A 13423-nucleotide genomic window follows, 5' to 3' on the forward strand; every position below is an offset into this window, starting at 1 on the left:
TAAATAAGTTAATTGAGAGTGTTGTTTGCATGAATGTGGAAAAAGCATCAAAACCTCCAAAGTGTGAGCAAACCTAGTCCCTTCCTGAGTTTTATCCAGGTGAGCTTGTGGGGACCTTGGAGGCAGGGTAGGTCGTGGTGGTGGCTGCCTGGTGCCTGTGGACTGCAGTCAAGGCCTCTTGCACCAGCTTCATTTACTTTGTGTCATGAGATCTCACACGTGTCCCTTCACACGGATTCACGTGGGGGTGCCTGTGTGCGTGTTCTGGTCCAGGATCCATCCAGTACATGTGGAGTTTCTTCCTGTCATGTCTCAGATGCTTATGAGCAAGAACACGTCCTCGGTTCCCGTCGAGTCTGTTCTGGGTTTTTGAAGCGTTCAGACTGTGCTTCTGTGGGGTCGCCCTCAGTGCCAGGCGGCTTGCCCTGCAGGCTGCTTGTGGCCAGGCTCGGCTGCGCTGCTGTGGGAGGTGGGGTCATGCAGAAGCCCCGGGCTGCCGCAGGTCAGGGGGAAATGGGGCAGTGTCATGTGGTGGGGGTGCCGCATGGAGGGTGACTGGGTCCCTCTGGGGTGAGTCAGACCTGTCCTGGCAGGGCGGCGGTGGTGGCCTGCTGACACTGGTCAGGTGGACTTGGTGACGGACATGGAACCGGGGGGCATTGGTGTCCAGGTGGTCTCTGACCCAGGCAGCCAGACCACAGTGGTTCATCCACTTACAGACCCGGTTGACCCAGTTTGTAATACATAGTTTTGGCAGGAAGACACAGTAATTGGTCAGCTTCGTCACTTTCTGGTTAATTTCCCGTATTGTGTGCACAGAACTGCAGTGCTGAGCCCTGAGCCCCGGGAGCCTGATGGGGAGGGCTCTGCCCACTTCTCTGTTACAGACGCCACGGAGACTGAGGACTCAGGCGCTTCTTCTCAGAAGTCCAGTGTGTCGACACAAAAGATGTTAAACCCCTTGCCTGCTGAGAAGTACAGGAAGCGGAGGATGCCTGGCGGGAGGTTCCAGGGGCCCATGGATGAGGCGTGTCTCAGCTCTCTGGAAGGGAGCCTGAGTGTGAGCCGGAGGAGCGGCTCGGAGGGCTGGGGCCAGGCCGCCTCTTCCCTCTTGGCTACCCTGGGGCCCGAGACCCCAAGGCCGCCCAGCGCGAGCAAGGTGAGCCGGTGTGGGGCGAGGTGCCCAGCCCCCAGGGTGGACACGGCCTCACGTGGACGCCTCCGTCGTGTCGTCACCGCTGTCGTTAGAAAGTGCACTTCCGGGCTGTCCTTGGGTGCAGGGCACCACGAGGTGTCGTCTGGGCCTGCCGGCCGCACGGCCTCTCGTCCTGCGGTTGGTGCCCCCCGGGGCTGTTGTGAACACAGTCCCGGCCGTGCATTCTGTGGTTCTGGTTCACGAGAGGAGGTTCTCCCCAGATTGTCCCAGAGTAGTCTTAGACGGTGGCTCGCTGCCACTCTTACGGCCAAGTTGGAGGCTGAGATGTTCTCAAAGCCTTGAGGCTCTAGTGAGGACCGCCGTGCAGACGGAGGCGGGCAGCCCTGCCACAGCACCCCCACGTGGGCAGGGGGGAGAGCACCCGGCTGAGAGGACGCTGGGTCGTAGGTGCTGGGTGACTCCTGGGTGGCTACCGCAGGCCGTGGGCTGAGGTCTGCTTCCGCAGCTGGTCTGGCTGCGTCTTCAGTCACTCACTGGACTGAGGGAAGGAGAGAAAATAGAGGTTTGTGCGAGTTGGGACCGTGCTGGGGCTTTCCTGTCCCCGAATGGACATTAACCGTGGGCAGAGCCGCCCTGACGGACCCCCTCACTATGGGGTTGGGACTTTGCACGAGGGGATGCTGCCTGCAGTGCCCCTCCTTCAGCACTGTAGCCCCAAGTGGTTGTCCTGGAGAGGACTTGGCCCCCGCTCCTCAGTTGGGAGGCAGAAGCCTGACCCCACTGGGCTCTGCTCCCGCGCCTGAGGCTGCATCGGTGCAGCTTCTGATGGAAGTGTTGATGCTGGTGCCCTTGGACGCTCTCACCCTCCGTGCTTGTGGCCAGCTGCTGGCCTCAGCGTCTCCCCGACCAGTCCCAGGGGACAGCTGCCCAGCCCGATGACCCCGCACGGGCCTGTGCGTCCCCATACCCTGGGTTCCCGCAGGTGGGGGCGGCGGGAGTGAGGGGTCCGGTGGCTCCCACACCCCCTTCCGGGTCTGGCTGGCTGTCCCAGAGGCTCTTTATGAGGAAACCCTTGCTTTGTCTTAACAGGGCACCGGGCCTCATCCCAGCTCTGGCCCTGCTGACGTTTACTCACTAAATCCCTGCTTCTCAGGAAATGTTCCCTGGAGACTCAGAAAGTGGGCCGGAGGGCAGAAGCCAGTTCCCTTTCCGCAGTAATCCCTTAAAATTGATGAAATGATTTCTAAAGGGAAGAAAAGTGAGCACTGATGGAAATGCCAGTGACTGTGGGCCCAGCATGGTCGGGCCCAGGTGGGCCCGTGAGGGTTCTGCCTGGCAGCCTGGTGTGGCACCTACCCAGCCAGCCCGCCCTCTGGGCCTGTGTGCGCTGGTCACACTTCGGGCCTTGGGACTCCAGTGAGCGTTTGGGCTGAGACTGTCCCCTCCCCACCCCGCAAGAGTGGCAGGGGCTGGTCACGAGGGCCCAGGACCCCCTTGCTCAGAACCGCCTGGTTTCCTGACTGTTACACAGGCCACAGCTCAGCCGTTCCTCCCGCTGCGGGATGGTTTTCCTGCCCCACAGACATGGACAGGCATGCGGAGGGTAGGGAGGCAAGTCCCATGTACCACGCCTTCAGGTGTGTGCGGTGTGACCCTCCACCGTGGCGTAGGTAGCGGACGAGGCGGCAGTCTGACACTGCATCGCACCTGCTGGGTCGGGCACGGGAGCCAAGGGTGGGTTTGTCTCCGGGCAGGCATGTCCCAAACTGCACTCCGCCGTGCTGCCCAGGAAGAAGGCCACCCTGGAGATGCTGCTCCTGGAAGCACTCCTCGACCTGGTGGACGTGCACTGGAACGGCCGTGGGTCCCTGCACAGCAGTGAAGTCTTCCTTGGTGAGTTGGGCCAGGGTTCCGCAGGCTGGCGCCTGTGCCTGCTGCTGGGCCCTGGTCCCTTGGCCTCGCTGGCCCCATCCCTGGCCTCACTGCCCTCTGGGCTGTGGTGGTGTCCTGCGGGCCCTGCTCAGGGTGTCTGGGTGCTCGGGAGGGGCAGACAAGGAGGCGCCAGTGGCCAGTGGCTGCTGCTCCGCACCTGCTGGTGCCCAGCTTCCTGGAAGGCATCAGCAGCCAGCAATGCTGGCTCCTTCCTCTGGGTCCCTAGAGCTGTTGCTGTCTGCCTGTCGTCCCCATCCACTCCTGGGGGTAAACAGACCTGACAAGGTCATTTCAATGGCATACATGTCCCTTTTCTAGTCTTCATACCTGTCTGTTTTTGAGGTGTGCAGCCTGTGTTTTTCAAAATGCATTGAACACGTTTTATCTACACTCATCCTCCCAACATTCTCTCTTCTAGCTCAGGCAAGACACATTTTGTCATCTGCTCAAGAGTTTACAACCACTCAGGACACTTCGACAACTGTGAATGAAGAAATTAGTTCCCTGACTCTGGAAAATAAGTCTTTGCACAGTCGCCTTGCTGAGCTGCAGCAACAGTACGGCGTGAAGATGACTGAGGTGGTGTTGGAACTCAGCGACACGCGGAAGGAGATGGTCAGTTCCGTTTATTCTCAGTAGGGCCAAGACGGCCTTGACCTCACAGAGAGCAGCTTCTCAGCTCTGCTTTCCCTGGCAGCTGTCGGGCACCCTGGGGCCCCTGCTGCCTGTGCAGAACAGGAGCCCCCTCTTCCACCAGGCTTCCCCGTCCAGGACGCCAGCTGCCCTTGAGGCACGCAGCCTGGCTCTCGCTCCAGGACCCCTCATGGCACTGGCTGTAGACATCTGCATTGCCGCCAATCCCAGCTCTGCCTATCCCGGGCGGCTTCGCTCTGTTCTGAGAGAGGCGAGAGGGCGAGGCTTGGCTTGAGGGGGAGATTCTCTGGTCCCGGTGCTCCCTGTCCCAGGCTCTGGGACGACTGGCAAGGAGGTTGCAGGGACCTGGGTGACCTGGGTCCCTGCTGCTGTCCTGCCTGCCCTGGCCAGCGGCGCGGCTGGGGTGTCCTGTTGGACCTACGAGGGCTCCACCACCAGGTGGCACCACTGGGCAGCCAGAGCCAGCGTGGCACGGACCTGGCAGTGGGGCCTGACTCCAGCCGGACAGGCCACCCTCATCCTCTGTAACGTCAACATGAGACCGTCTTCATGAATGCCTACGCAAAATATCAAATAAACAACCTGACTTTACAACTTGAGGAACTAGAGAGAAGCTAAACCCAAAGTAAGCTGAAGGAAGTAATAAAGATCAGAGCAGAAATAAGTAGAGAATAGGAGACGACAGGAAAAAATTAGCAAAACTGAGTTGGATTTTGAAGATACACACAACTGACAAACTCTTAGGTAGACTAAGAGAGGAGTCAAAATCAGATTTGAAAGAGGATACGTTAGAATGGATGCCTCAGAAATGAGGTCAAGGAATGATTATTTACAAGCATTTTGGAGAACCTAGAAGAAATGGATAAATTCCTCAAAACATAACCTACTAAGGCTGTGTTAAGAAGAAATAAAGCCTAACGGGTCAATAACAGATAAGATGAAACAGTAATTAACCTCTTAAGAAACAAGCCCCAAAAGCAAGGACCAGACGGCTTCATGGCTGAATTCTGCCAGATACTCAAAAATTAATGCTTATCCTTCTCAAACTTTTCCAAAAAATAGAAGTAGGGAGCCTACTTTCACACTGTTTTATGAAGCCAGCATTACCTGGACACCAAAGCAAAGACTCACAAGAAGAGAAACTACAGACGCTATCTGAGACTCAACAGAAGACTGGCATCCCAAGTGCAGCAGCGCATGAACAAGGCTGTACACAGACACACCATATTAATGGATCTGAGACTCGGCAGAAGACTGGCATCCCAGGTCCAGCAACACATCAAGAAGACTGTACACACCCCTGAGGGAGCTGTGTACACAGATGCGTTAACACATGGAGAGATAAAACACTGTCGGCCCAATTCACTGAGGTGTAGCATCTGACCAAGTTCAACATCCACTCATGATTTTAAAAAAAACTCAACAAAATAGGTGTAAAAGAAAATTTCCTCAGCATGATAAAGGCTGTTTATGAGAAGCCCTCAGCCAACCTCACGATCAGTGGAGAAAACTGAAAGTTTTTCCTGTAAGATCCAGTATGAGACAAGGATGTCCACTCTTGTATCGTCTCTTCTACTGGAAGGACAGTTGGCCTTTGAGCAATGTGGGTTTGAACTACATGGATACATTTATATGCAGGTTTTTTAATTAGTAAATGGTATATGTGCTGTGCTCCCTCGCTCAGTTGTGTCCCGACTCTGTGACCCCATGGACTACAGCCTGCCAGGCTCCTCTGTCCAGGCAAGAATACTCGAGAGGGTTGCCATTTCTTCCTCCAGGGGATCTTCTGAACTCGGGTATAGTACCTGTGCCTCCTATGTCTCCTGCATTGGCAGGCGGACTCTTCACCACTGCACTACCTGGGAGGCCCAGTAAATACAGTAATACTGTACAATTGGAAGTTGGTTGCATCTTTGGATACAGCACTGCAGATTTGGGCAGCTGACTGTAAATTGACTATAAATTATTTGTGGATTTTCAGCCACAAGGAGAGTTGGCGCCCCTACCGTCTCCACCCGCCGTTGTTCAGGGGTCGGGTATACTAACAACAGCAAGCGGACAAGAAAAGGAAATATAAGGCATCCAGATTGGAAAGGGAGAAGTAAAGTCACCTCTGCTTGTAAATGATGTATAAAGCATTAAAGATACCATGAGAGAAAATTAGAATAAATTCAGTGAAGTTATAGAATACAAAGCATAACAAAGATCATTCTTATTTCTTTATACCAATGAGCATTCCAGAACAATTCCATTTATAGTGTCAAAAAGAATAAAACAGGAATAAACTTAACCAAGAAGGTTAAAGATCTTAAACAAAGACATCTACAGATGTAGTGTAATCCCTGTAAAAATTCCAATGGCATTTTCCACAGAAATATAAAAAACAATTCTAAAATTTGTATTATTTTTATCATTTGTATTTTTCGTTTTCTAGTTCTACAAAGACCCCAAATCACCAAAGTGATCTTAAAAAAGATCATTTTTCAGGGATCACACTTCTGGCTTAAAATTGTGTTACAGAGCTGTGGTAATCAAACAGTATGGTGCTGGCATAAAAAAAGGCATAGATTGCTGGAACAGAATAAAGGGCGCAGAAATAAACCCTCACATAGATGTCAACTAATTTTTGGCCAAGGCACCAGGAGCACACCGTGGTGAAAGAGTAATCTCTTTGGTAAATGGTGTTGAGAAAACTTGATGTTCTCATGCAGAAGATGAACTTGTAGCCTTGTCTTAACAGCACACGCAAAATCCAGCTCAGAACGGACTAAAGATTTAAGGATAAGACCTGAAACTGTCAAACTCCTGGAAGGGAGTCCCTGGCAGTCCTGTGGTTAGGACTCTGCTCCCCCTGTGGGGGTGTGGGTTCCATCCCCGGCCGGGAACTATAATCCCACAAGCCACGTGGTGTGGCCAGACAGACATATGAAAAGGATGCTCGGTGTTACTAATCATCAGGGAAGCACAAGTCAAAGCCAAAGCGAGGTGCCCCTGCACACCTGCAAAGTGGCTTTCGTCAAGAGACAGGAGGCAGCAGGTGGGGGCGTGGAGACAAGGGAGCACTCGCGCTCTGTGGGCGGGAATGGGACTTGATACAGACGCCGTGGGAAAGTGTGGGGATTCCTCAAAAACCGCCAGTAGAACCATCATGTTGTTCAGTCACTCAGTCGTGTCCTACTCTTTGCGACCCCATGGACTGCAGCACGCCAGGCTTCTCTCTCTTTCACTGTCTCCCAGAGTTTGCTCAAAGTTGTATCCATCGAGTCGGTGATGCCGTCCAGCCATCTCATTCTCTGTCATCCATCCCCTTCTCCTGCCCTCAGTTTTTCCCAGCATCAGGGTCTTTTCCACCGAGTCAGCTCTTCACATCAGGTGGCCAGAGTATTGGAGCCTCAGCTTCAACATCAGTCCTTCCAGTGAATATTCAGGCTTCATCTACTGTATGCTCTAGCAATCCCACTTCTGTGTGTTTATCCAAAGGAGGTGAAATCAGGATCTCAGAGAGAAATGCACTGCTGTGTTCATGTGGCATATTCACAGCAGCCTGGGTGTGAAACAGCCTGAGGCCTTTGATGAGTAAACAGATAAAGGTGATGTGTGTACAGTGGGATATTATTCAGCTGTGTTGTTGTGTGTGCATGCTCAGTCATGTCCGACTCTGCAACCCCATGGATTCTAATGTGCCAGGCTCCTCTGTCCTCGGAATTTTCCAGCTTAGAATACCAGAGTGGGTTGCCGTTTCCTACTCCGGGTTATTCAGCTTTTGTTGTTGTTCAGTTACTCAGTCATGTCTGACTCTTTGCGACCCCATGGACTACAGCACGCCAGGCTTCCCTGTCCTTCACCATCTCCCAGAGCTTGCTCAAACTTGTGTCTCTTGAGTTGGTCATGTTGGATGGACCTTGAGGGCATTGTCTAAGTGAAGTTAGTCAGACATGGAAAGAAAAACCTCCGTGATCTCATACCTGGGATCTAAGAGTTGAGTTTATAGAAGCAGCCGGTAGACCGATGGTCACCCTCAGCGGGAGGTGGGGAAGCTGTGGGCCCAGGCAGAGCGGCAGTTCTCTAGGGGTTAGTCCAGGGCTCTAATGCGTGGCTGACAGTCATGTCAGCCAGGCCACGTTGACCCTGGAGCTCTGTTGAGAACAGAGTCCTGGTGCTCCCATCTCCAAAATATGTTTGCTCTGTGAGGACGTGTGCGCTGGCTTGTCTGGGGATTGCGTCCCTGCATGTGCAGATCACGTGGTGTCATCGGGGTGCCTCGACCGCGTGCGGTTTGGAAGGGAGACCGTCATGCACTCACCTCTAATCACTAGGGTTCAGGTTAATGGTGTGGGAACTATTTAGAGTGTTCTGTTATTTCAGTTTTATTTATAGTTTATAACAAGAAAGTAGATTCGACTCACACACTATAATTGCTGCTGTGGTCAGACTCGGGTGTCGTCCGGTTGAGTGTGTGGGCGCTGGAGTTAGGCTGCCTGGTGGCGTGAGTCTGGCCACCCTGTGCCGTGCGGCCAGGCCCACGACTGTGCCCCCGTTTGCGGGCGAGCTGCCGTGGCCACCCCTGTGCTCAGCCTGGTGTCTGCAGTGAGAGTCCTCTGGGAGCTGCCGCTCCGTGTGCGCCCCTGCAGGCCCCTCTCTGCCTCTCCCTCCGTGCGGCGCCGTCACCTGACTCCCACCTGCCGTCACTCCCGTCAGCGCCCTGAGCATGCCGTCCTTCCCCTCACGCTTTCCCCTCTGTGGCCGCACGTGCTTGCTGTCTTACTCCGCTCTGTCTGATGTTAGTTAGCATTGCCACCTTAGTCTTGCCATAGTGCTTATATTTAAGGTGGCTTCCTTGTAGGCAGCATACACTTGGGTCTTTTGTTTTTATCTAATTAACAACCTCTACCTTTTCTTTGCAGTAGCATTTTTTAAAAATTCAGTTGATTTAAACTAGAAAACCAAAACAATTGACCCATTTCTCCCACCCATGTCCTCTTTCTCTGGCAGGTACCAAGTTCTCTACATCCACGAGCTTCACTTCTTTTGTTTGTTCTTTTAGATTCCATGTAAGAGTGAGATTGTGTGGCGTTTGTTTTCTTCATTGTATCTATACCACATCTTTATCTATTCATCTGTTAATGGGCACTTAGGTTGCTCCATATCTTGGGAATTGAGTAATGCTTCTGTGAAAGATGGAGGTCCACATATATTTTCAAATTAGTGGTTTTGTTTTCTTCAGATGAATACCCAGAAATGAAATTACTTTACCTAGTAGCTCTGTTTTTAACTTTTTGAGGACTCTCCATACAATTCTACGTAGTGGCTGTACCAGTGTACATCCCCGCCAGCAGCAGAGGAGAGTTCTCCTTACCCCACACCCTCACCAACACTTGCTATCACTTGTCTTTTTGACGATGATCATCCTGACAAGGATGGGGGTACCTCACTGTGGTTTTGATCTGCATCTCCCTGATGATCAGTGATGCTGAGCGTCTTTTCATGTTCCTGTTGGCCATCTGTATGCTTTGGAAACATGTCTGTTCAGATCCTCTGCCCATTTTGAAATCAGATGTTTTTTCACTGTTGAGTTGTGTGAGTTCTTTATGTATTTTTTTTTGTTAACCTCTTATTAGATAAATGGTTTGCAGATATCTTTCTTCCAGTTTGCAAGCTGGCTTTGCATTTTGTTGCTGGTGTCCTTGGCTGTGCAGAAGCTTTCGGTTTCTGCCCCGTGGTCGAGAGGATGGGCCGTGGGGCAGGCAGCAGGTGCCGAACCCTCTGTGTCAGGTTGTCTGTTGCTGCCGAGAGTACCCCCTGGTCACACCTCAGACACCACATGCTTCCCCGTGTGGTCTCTGGTCAGGGCCCAACGCAGGTGAGCTCTGTGTCTGACTCGGGGTCTCCTGAAGTTGCCATCAGGCTGTAACTTGGGGCTGTGGTCACCTCCGAAGGCTCAAGGGAGCCTCTGCACTTATTCCAGGCAGTCCTGGGAGTCACAGCGCAACAGCTGCTGACAAGGATGCTGAGGCGGAAGGCCACCCTGAGGGTGTGCGTTGTGGCTTCTGTGTGTTGTGTGTGCAGTGGGGATGGCCCGCTTAGAGGGGCTGCCTCCCAGGGTGAGAGCACCCTCTGCTCCGTCCCCTCGTTTGTGGAACAGAAGGGACAGTAGCCAGGAGGTTGCTGGAGACAAGTGTCAGAAACGTTTGGTGCTCATTGTTGTATCAAGACAGAGACCCCACACAGAGCCTCTTTTAGAGGGACACGTGAAAGCAGTGATGTGGTACCGGCAGCCGCTGGGTGTCTGCACACCAACGGCTCCCACGTCGTCCCTTGGGGCAGAGCGGCCTGGAAGCAGGACCATGGATCTGGAGGCTTGGGAGGATGATCAGCTGGCACCGCTTCTCACCCTGTGCAGTTTGGGACCGTTTGCATCCAGGCATACCGACCGGGGTGCCGGCTTTGTAGCAGTGTGGTGGACAGAGTTTGACCTGTTTGCATGCGTTGCTCCATCCAGGATTACCTGAGGCAGCATCTGGACAGATCTCTGGAGGAGAGCAGTAGCTTGAAGTCGCTTTTGTTCAGCATGAAGAAAGACGTGAGGACCGCTGATGCTCCGTCCGCGCTGAACCTGCAGATCTCCGGTGAGCTCGAGGCTCTCATCCGTGTGTGCCGCCCCGTGTCACTGGGCCCAGGCTCGGCAGGAGCTGTGAGCGCGTCTGGGTGGGCGTGTGCAGGGCCAGCCCACTGACCCCGAGAGGCTGCAGGACCCTGCCCAGCGCTCCTTGCTCATGGCTCGGTCTGTACCCAGGTCAATGTTGGTTTCTTCTCTTCCCTCTCTTGGACTCTGTTTTGCCAGTTTTGCAGGTGTGCCCTTGGGACTTGGAGTTGGGGTGTGGCCTGCCCTGGGGTAGGTGAGGTATCACAAGGTCCCCTGGGGGGCTTCAGTCTGAGCACCTGCTCCGTTCTGACCTCTCAGAGGCCTGAAGCATTTCCCTGAAGGGCCGGGCAGATGCATCTCAGGCAGGAGCACGGCCACAGCAGAGGCTCTGCCGGGCCTGCCTGCTCGGTGACCGACCCCTCCGACCTTCACCCCAGCTACGTTGGCTCTGGGCTCTCCCTGAAGGCCATCCCATCCAACTGATCCAGCCCGCTCTGCCTTTCTCTGCTCCTGCCACACGTGCCCCTCAGGGGTGTCCAGGGGGGCGGGGTCCGGGGCTTCACCCCCAGCAGGGCTGGCCCTGAGCCTGGTAGGATGAGGAGGCGGGGCCACTCTGTCCACCCCGATGACCTCGCCCCACCCTCCCCGGGCTCACCGATGCCCTAGAATCGTCTAGTCTCCCAGCACAGCAATGGTTTCCCTGAGCACGGCCACCCTTGTCTCGTCAGGACTCCAGGCGAGTGTGAAGCGGCTCTCAGGCGAGCTCGTGGAGCTCAAGCAGCACCTGGAGCACTACGACAAGATCCAGGAGCTCACTCAGATGCTGCAGGAGAGCCACAGGTTCTGCCAGCGGGCCCCGGACCCCGGCCCCCGAGCAGCGAGGCCCTTCCTGCCGCAGTCTCCTGGGTTGGGGGGGAGTGTGCCGCCTGGTGGCCTACACGTGGCCCCTGGTGTGGTTCTCGATTGTTCTCCTAGAACGTGGAGATCCCACCTCACTCCCTGGCCCAGTTTTTGTGATGAGACCTGTGGGGAGAGGGGGTGAGGTCTGCAGAGGGGACACCGGCCAGGGGGTGGCCAGTGGAGCCAGACCGTGACCCTGTGGGGATGGAGGGCCACGGCCCCTGCCCACCCCAGCCCCTGACCCAGAGGGGAGGGCCATGCAGGTCCTGGCCACGGAGCGCCACAGCCTAGTGTGGGCAGGTGGGGCTGCGGTGCCTCTGGGAGCCACGGGCAGTGCTGGGCGCCCACCTGGCTCTCTGCCGTCCTGGCATGCAGGGTTTGTCCCTGGGGGCAGCTCTGTGGAGAACATGGCCCTGCACCATCAGTTGCTAGTGATGCCATGAAGGCCCTCAGTCAGTGACGGCCCTGGTCGGCAGGGTCCACCCCCACCCTCCTCCTGAGATCCCTCCAGAGTTAAAGACGGCCCCAGTGACCCAGAATCCGGACTTCCAGTTTACTGTGTCCACATCAGGATTGTGTTTGACCAGGAATTAGAAGAGTCTCCATCTTTGAGCCTTTTTTAGAAGTGAAACAGTTGTCAGTGCTGAGGGCCCTCCCTGCCCCTTCAGCTCACAGGCCAGTGGGCCCCCGCCAGCGCAGGTCCAAGGAGACCCAGCCCCGAGGGGCAGTGGGCAGCGGCAGGGGAGGCAGGGGGCCCGAGGGCACACGGACTCCGGGCTGAGTGCTGTCGCTGCCCCTCCAGCTCCCTGGTCAGCACCAACGCACGCCTGCTGCAGGAGCTGGACCAGATGCGCGCTCAGCACCAGGCCGAGGTGGAGCAGCTGCACTGGAGCTACAAGGAACTCAAGAAGACCCTTGCGCTGTTCCCCAGCAGCCCCCGAGACGCGAGGCCCGCCTCCCAGCCGCGCGCCCTATGAGCACCTCTCCACCGTGTCTTCACGGCCTGAAGTATCCTAAAAAGACAGATTCATCCACGCCTTTCATGTGTCAGACAGTCAGATCTTTACTTTTTTATCAACTATCTTGAGGTAAAGAAAATGTTGCATTTTTCTGCCTAACATGTAAGAAAGTAGGTCTTTAGGATTAAAGAATATAATTTATTGTGTAACAGACAACCTTATTTAATAAACACGTTGTTCTAGAAATTGGCTCTAATTGTAACTGAGTTTCACAATGAATTCTGTTATGAAATAAGCTGTGCTCCACGGTTGATGAGCAGGAACCGTCAGAACCCAGACTGAATACAAGGCGCCCTTAGGGCTGTGGAGACTTGTCTGCAGAGCTGGCGTCCCACGGGGGGAATGCCTGCGTGAGCGCTGGCTCTTGCTTGCAGGGCATTTCTGAGAATTGCGTCCTAACAGAGGAGTTAGATTTTGAGTGTGGAAACGTATGTCATGGGATACTTGCTGTCTTTGGTGAAATGATGTGATCTGCTGAAATGGCCTATGGTAGATTTTGGGGCAGAGCTCCAGGTGGAGATGGGGGCTGTGTGGGTCCCGGGCGGGGAGCATCACCCACCTGCAGGTCATGTTTTATTTTTGTAACTTCGCAGGGAAGTTGGGGGAGGGGGGTCATCATCAGATTTTTTTTTTAATTTAAAGATATTTGCATTAATCCATTTTCAACCTGTAGGAAATTGTCACCGTGCCGTTAGTTTCTGGTTTGGACTGCGCTGAGCCTCTTGGAACCTGAGTTTGTATTTCTCATCAAACGTGGGAGAGTTTCGGCCCCCATGTCTCGGTGTTTCTCCCCTGACCCAGCCTCCCGCCCTCCTTCCTGGGACTCCACAGTGCCGCTTAAAGCACTGGGTCTGGCCCCCACTTCCCTGCACTCACATCTCCTCCTTGGTTCTCAGCCTCTCCCATCCTGTTGGAGCTCACTGCCCTTTCCTCCACCTGCCTGATGTGCTGTGGGCTTGTAGAAGGAGTTTTTAATTTCAGAGATTCTATATTTCTTAGTCCTAAAATTCCATTTGGTCCTCTTTTATAAAAAGGAAAGAAGCCTTTCTTGTAAAGGTTTTATTTCCCGTATGTTCACGTTTCATGTAACTGTTCAACCGTATTTTGAACAACCTTACT

The 13423-nt window shown here is 54.2% G+C and overlaps 1 protein-coding gene across 3 annotated transcripts in view; it reads left to right on the forward strand.

Annotated features, from left to right (window-relative positions):
- The window catches only part of CEP72 (centrosomal protein 72), a 33775-nt gene extending 21327 nt beyond the window's left edge, over positions 1 to 12448 (forward strand). The window contains exons 7-12 of one of the 3 annotated variants that reach the window (XM_065905530.1): positions 888 to 1159; positions 2911 to 3049; positions 3507 to 3703; positions 10242 to 10368; positions 11114 to 11225; positions 12088 to 12448. In XM_065905530.1, the coding sequence (XP_065761602.1) occupies positions 888 to 1159; positions 2911 to 3049; positions 3507 to 3703; positions 10242 to 10368; positions 11114 to 11225; positions 12088 to 12262 (1022 nt within the window). In that variant the 3' untranslated portion in view covers positions 12263 to 12448. The remainder of the gene's footprint in view (positions 1 to 887; positions 1160 to 2910; positions 3050 to 3506; positions 3704 to 10241; positions 10369 to 11113; positions 11226 to 12087) is intronic. The other 2 variants (XM_065905531.1, XM_065905532.1) reach the window with 2 other exon arrangements.
- Positions 12449 to 13423: the final 975 nt, after the last annotated feature.

The sequence above is a fragment of the Muntiacus reevesi genome, chromosome 14, assembly GCF_963930625.1.
Source record: "Muntiacus reevesi chromosome 14, mMunRee1.1, whole genome shotgun sequence".
Taxonomy (NCBI): domain Eukaryota; kingdom Metazoa; phylum Chordata; class Mammalia; order Artiodactyla; family Cervidae; genus Muntiacus; species Muntiacus reevesi.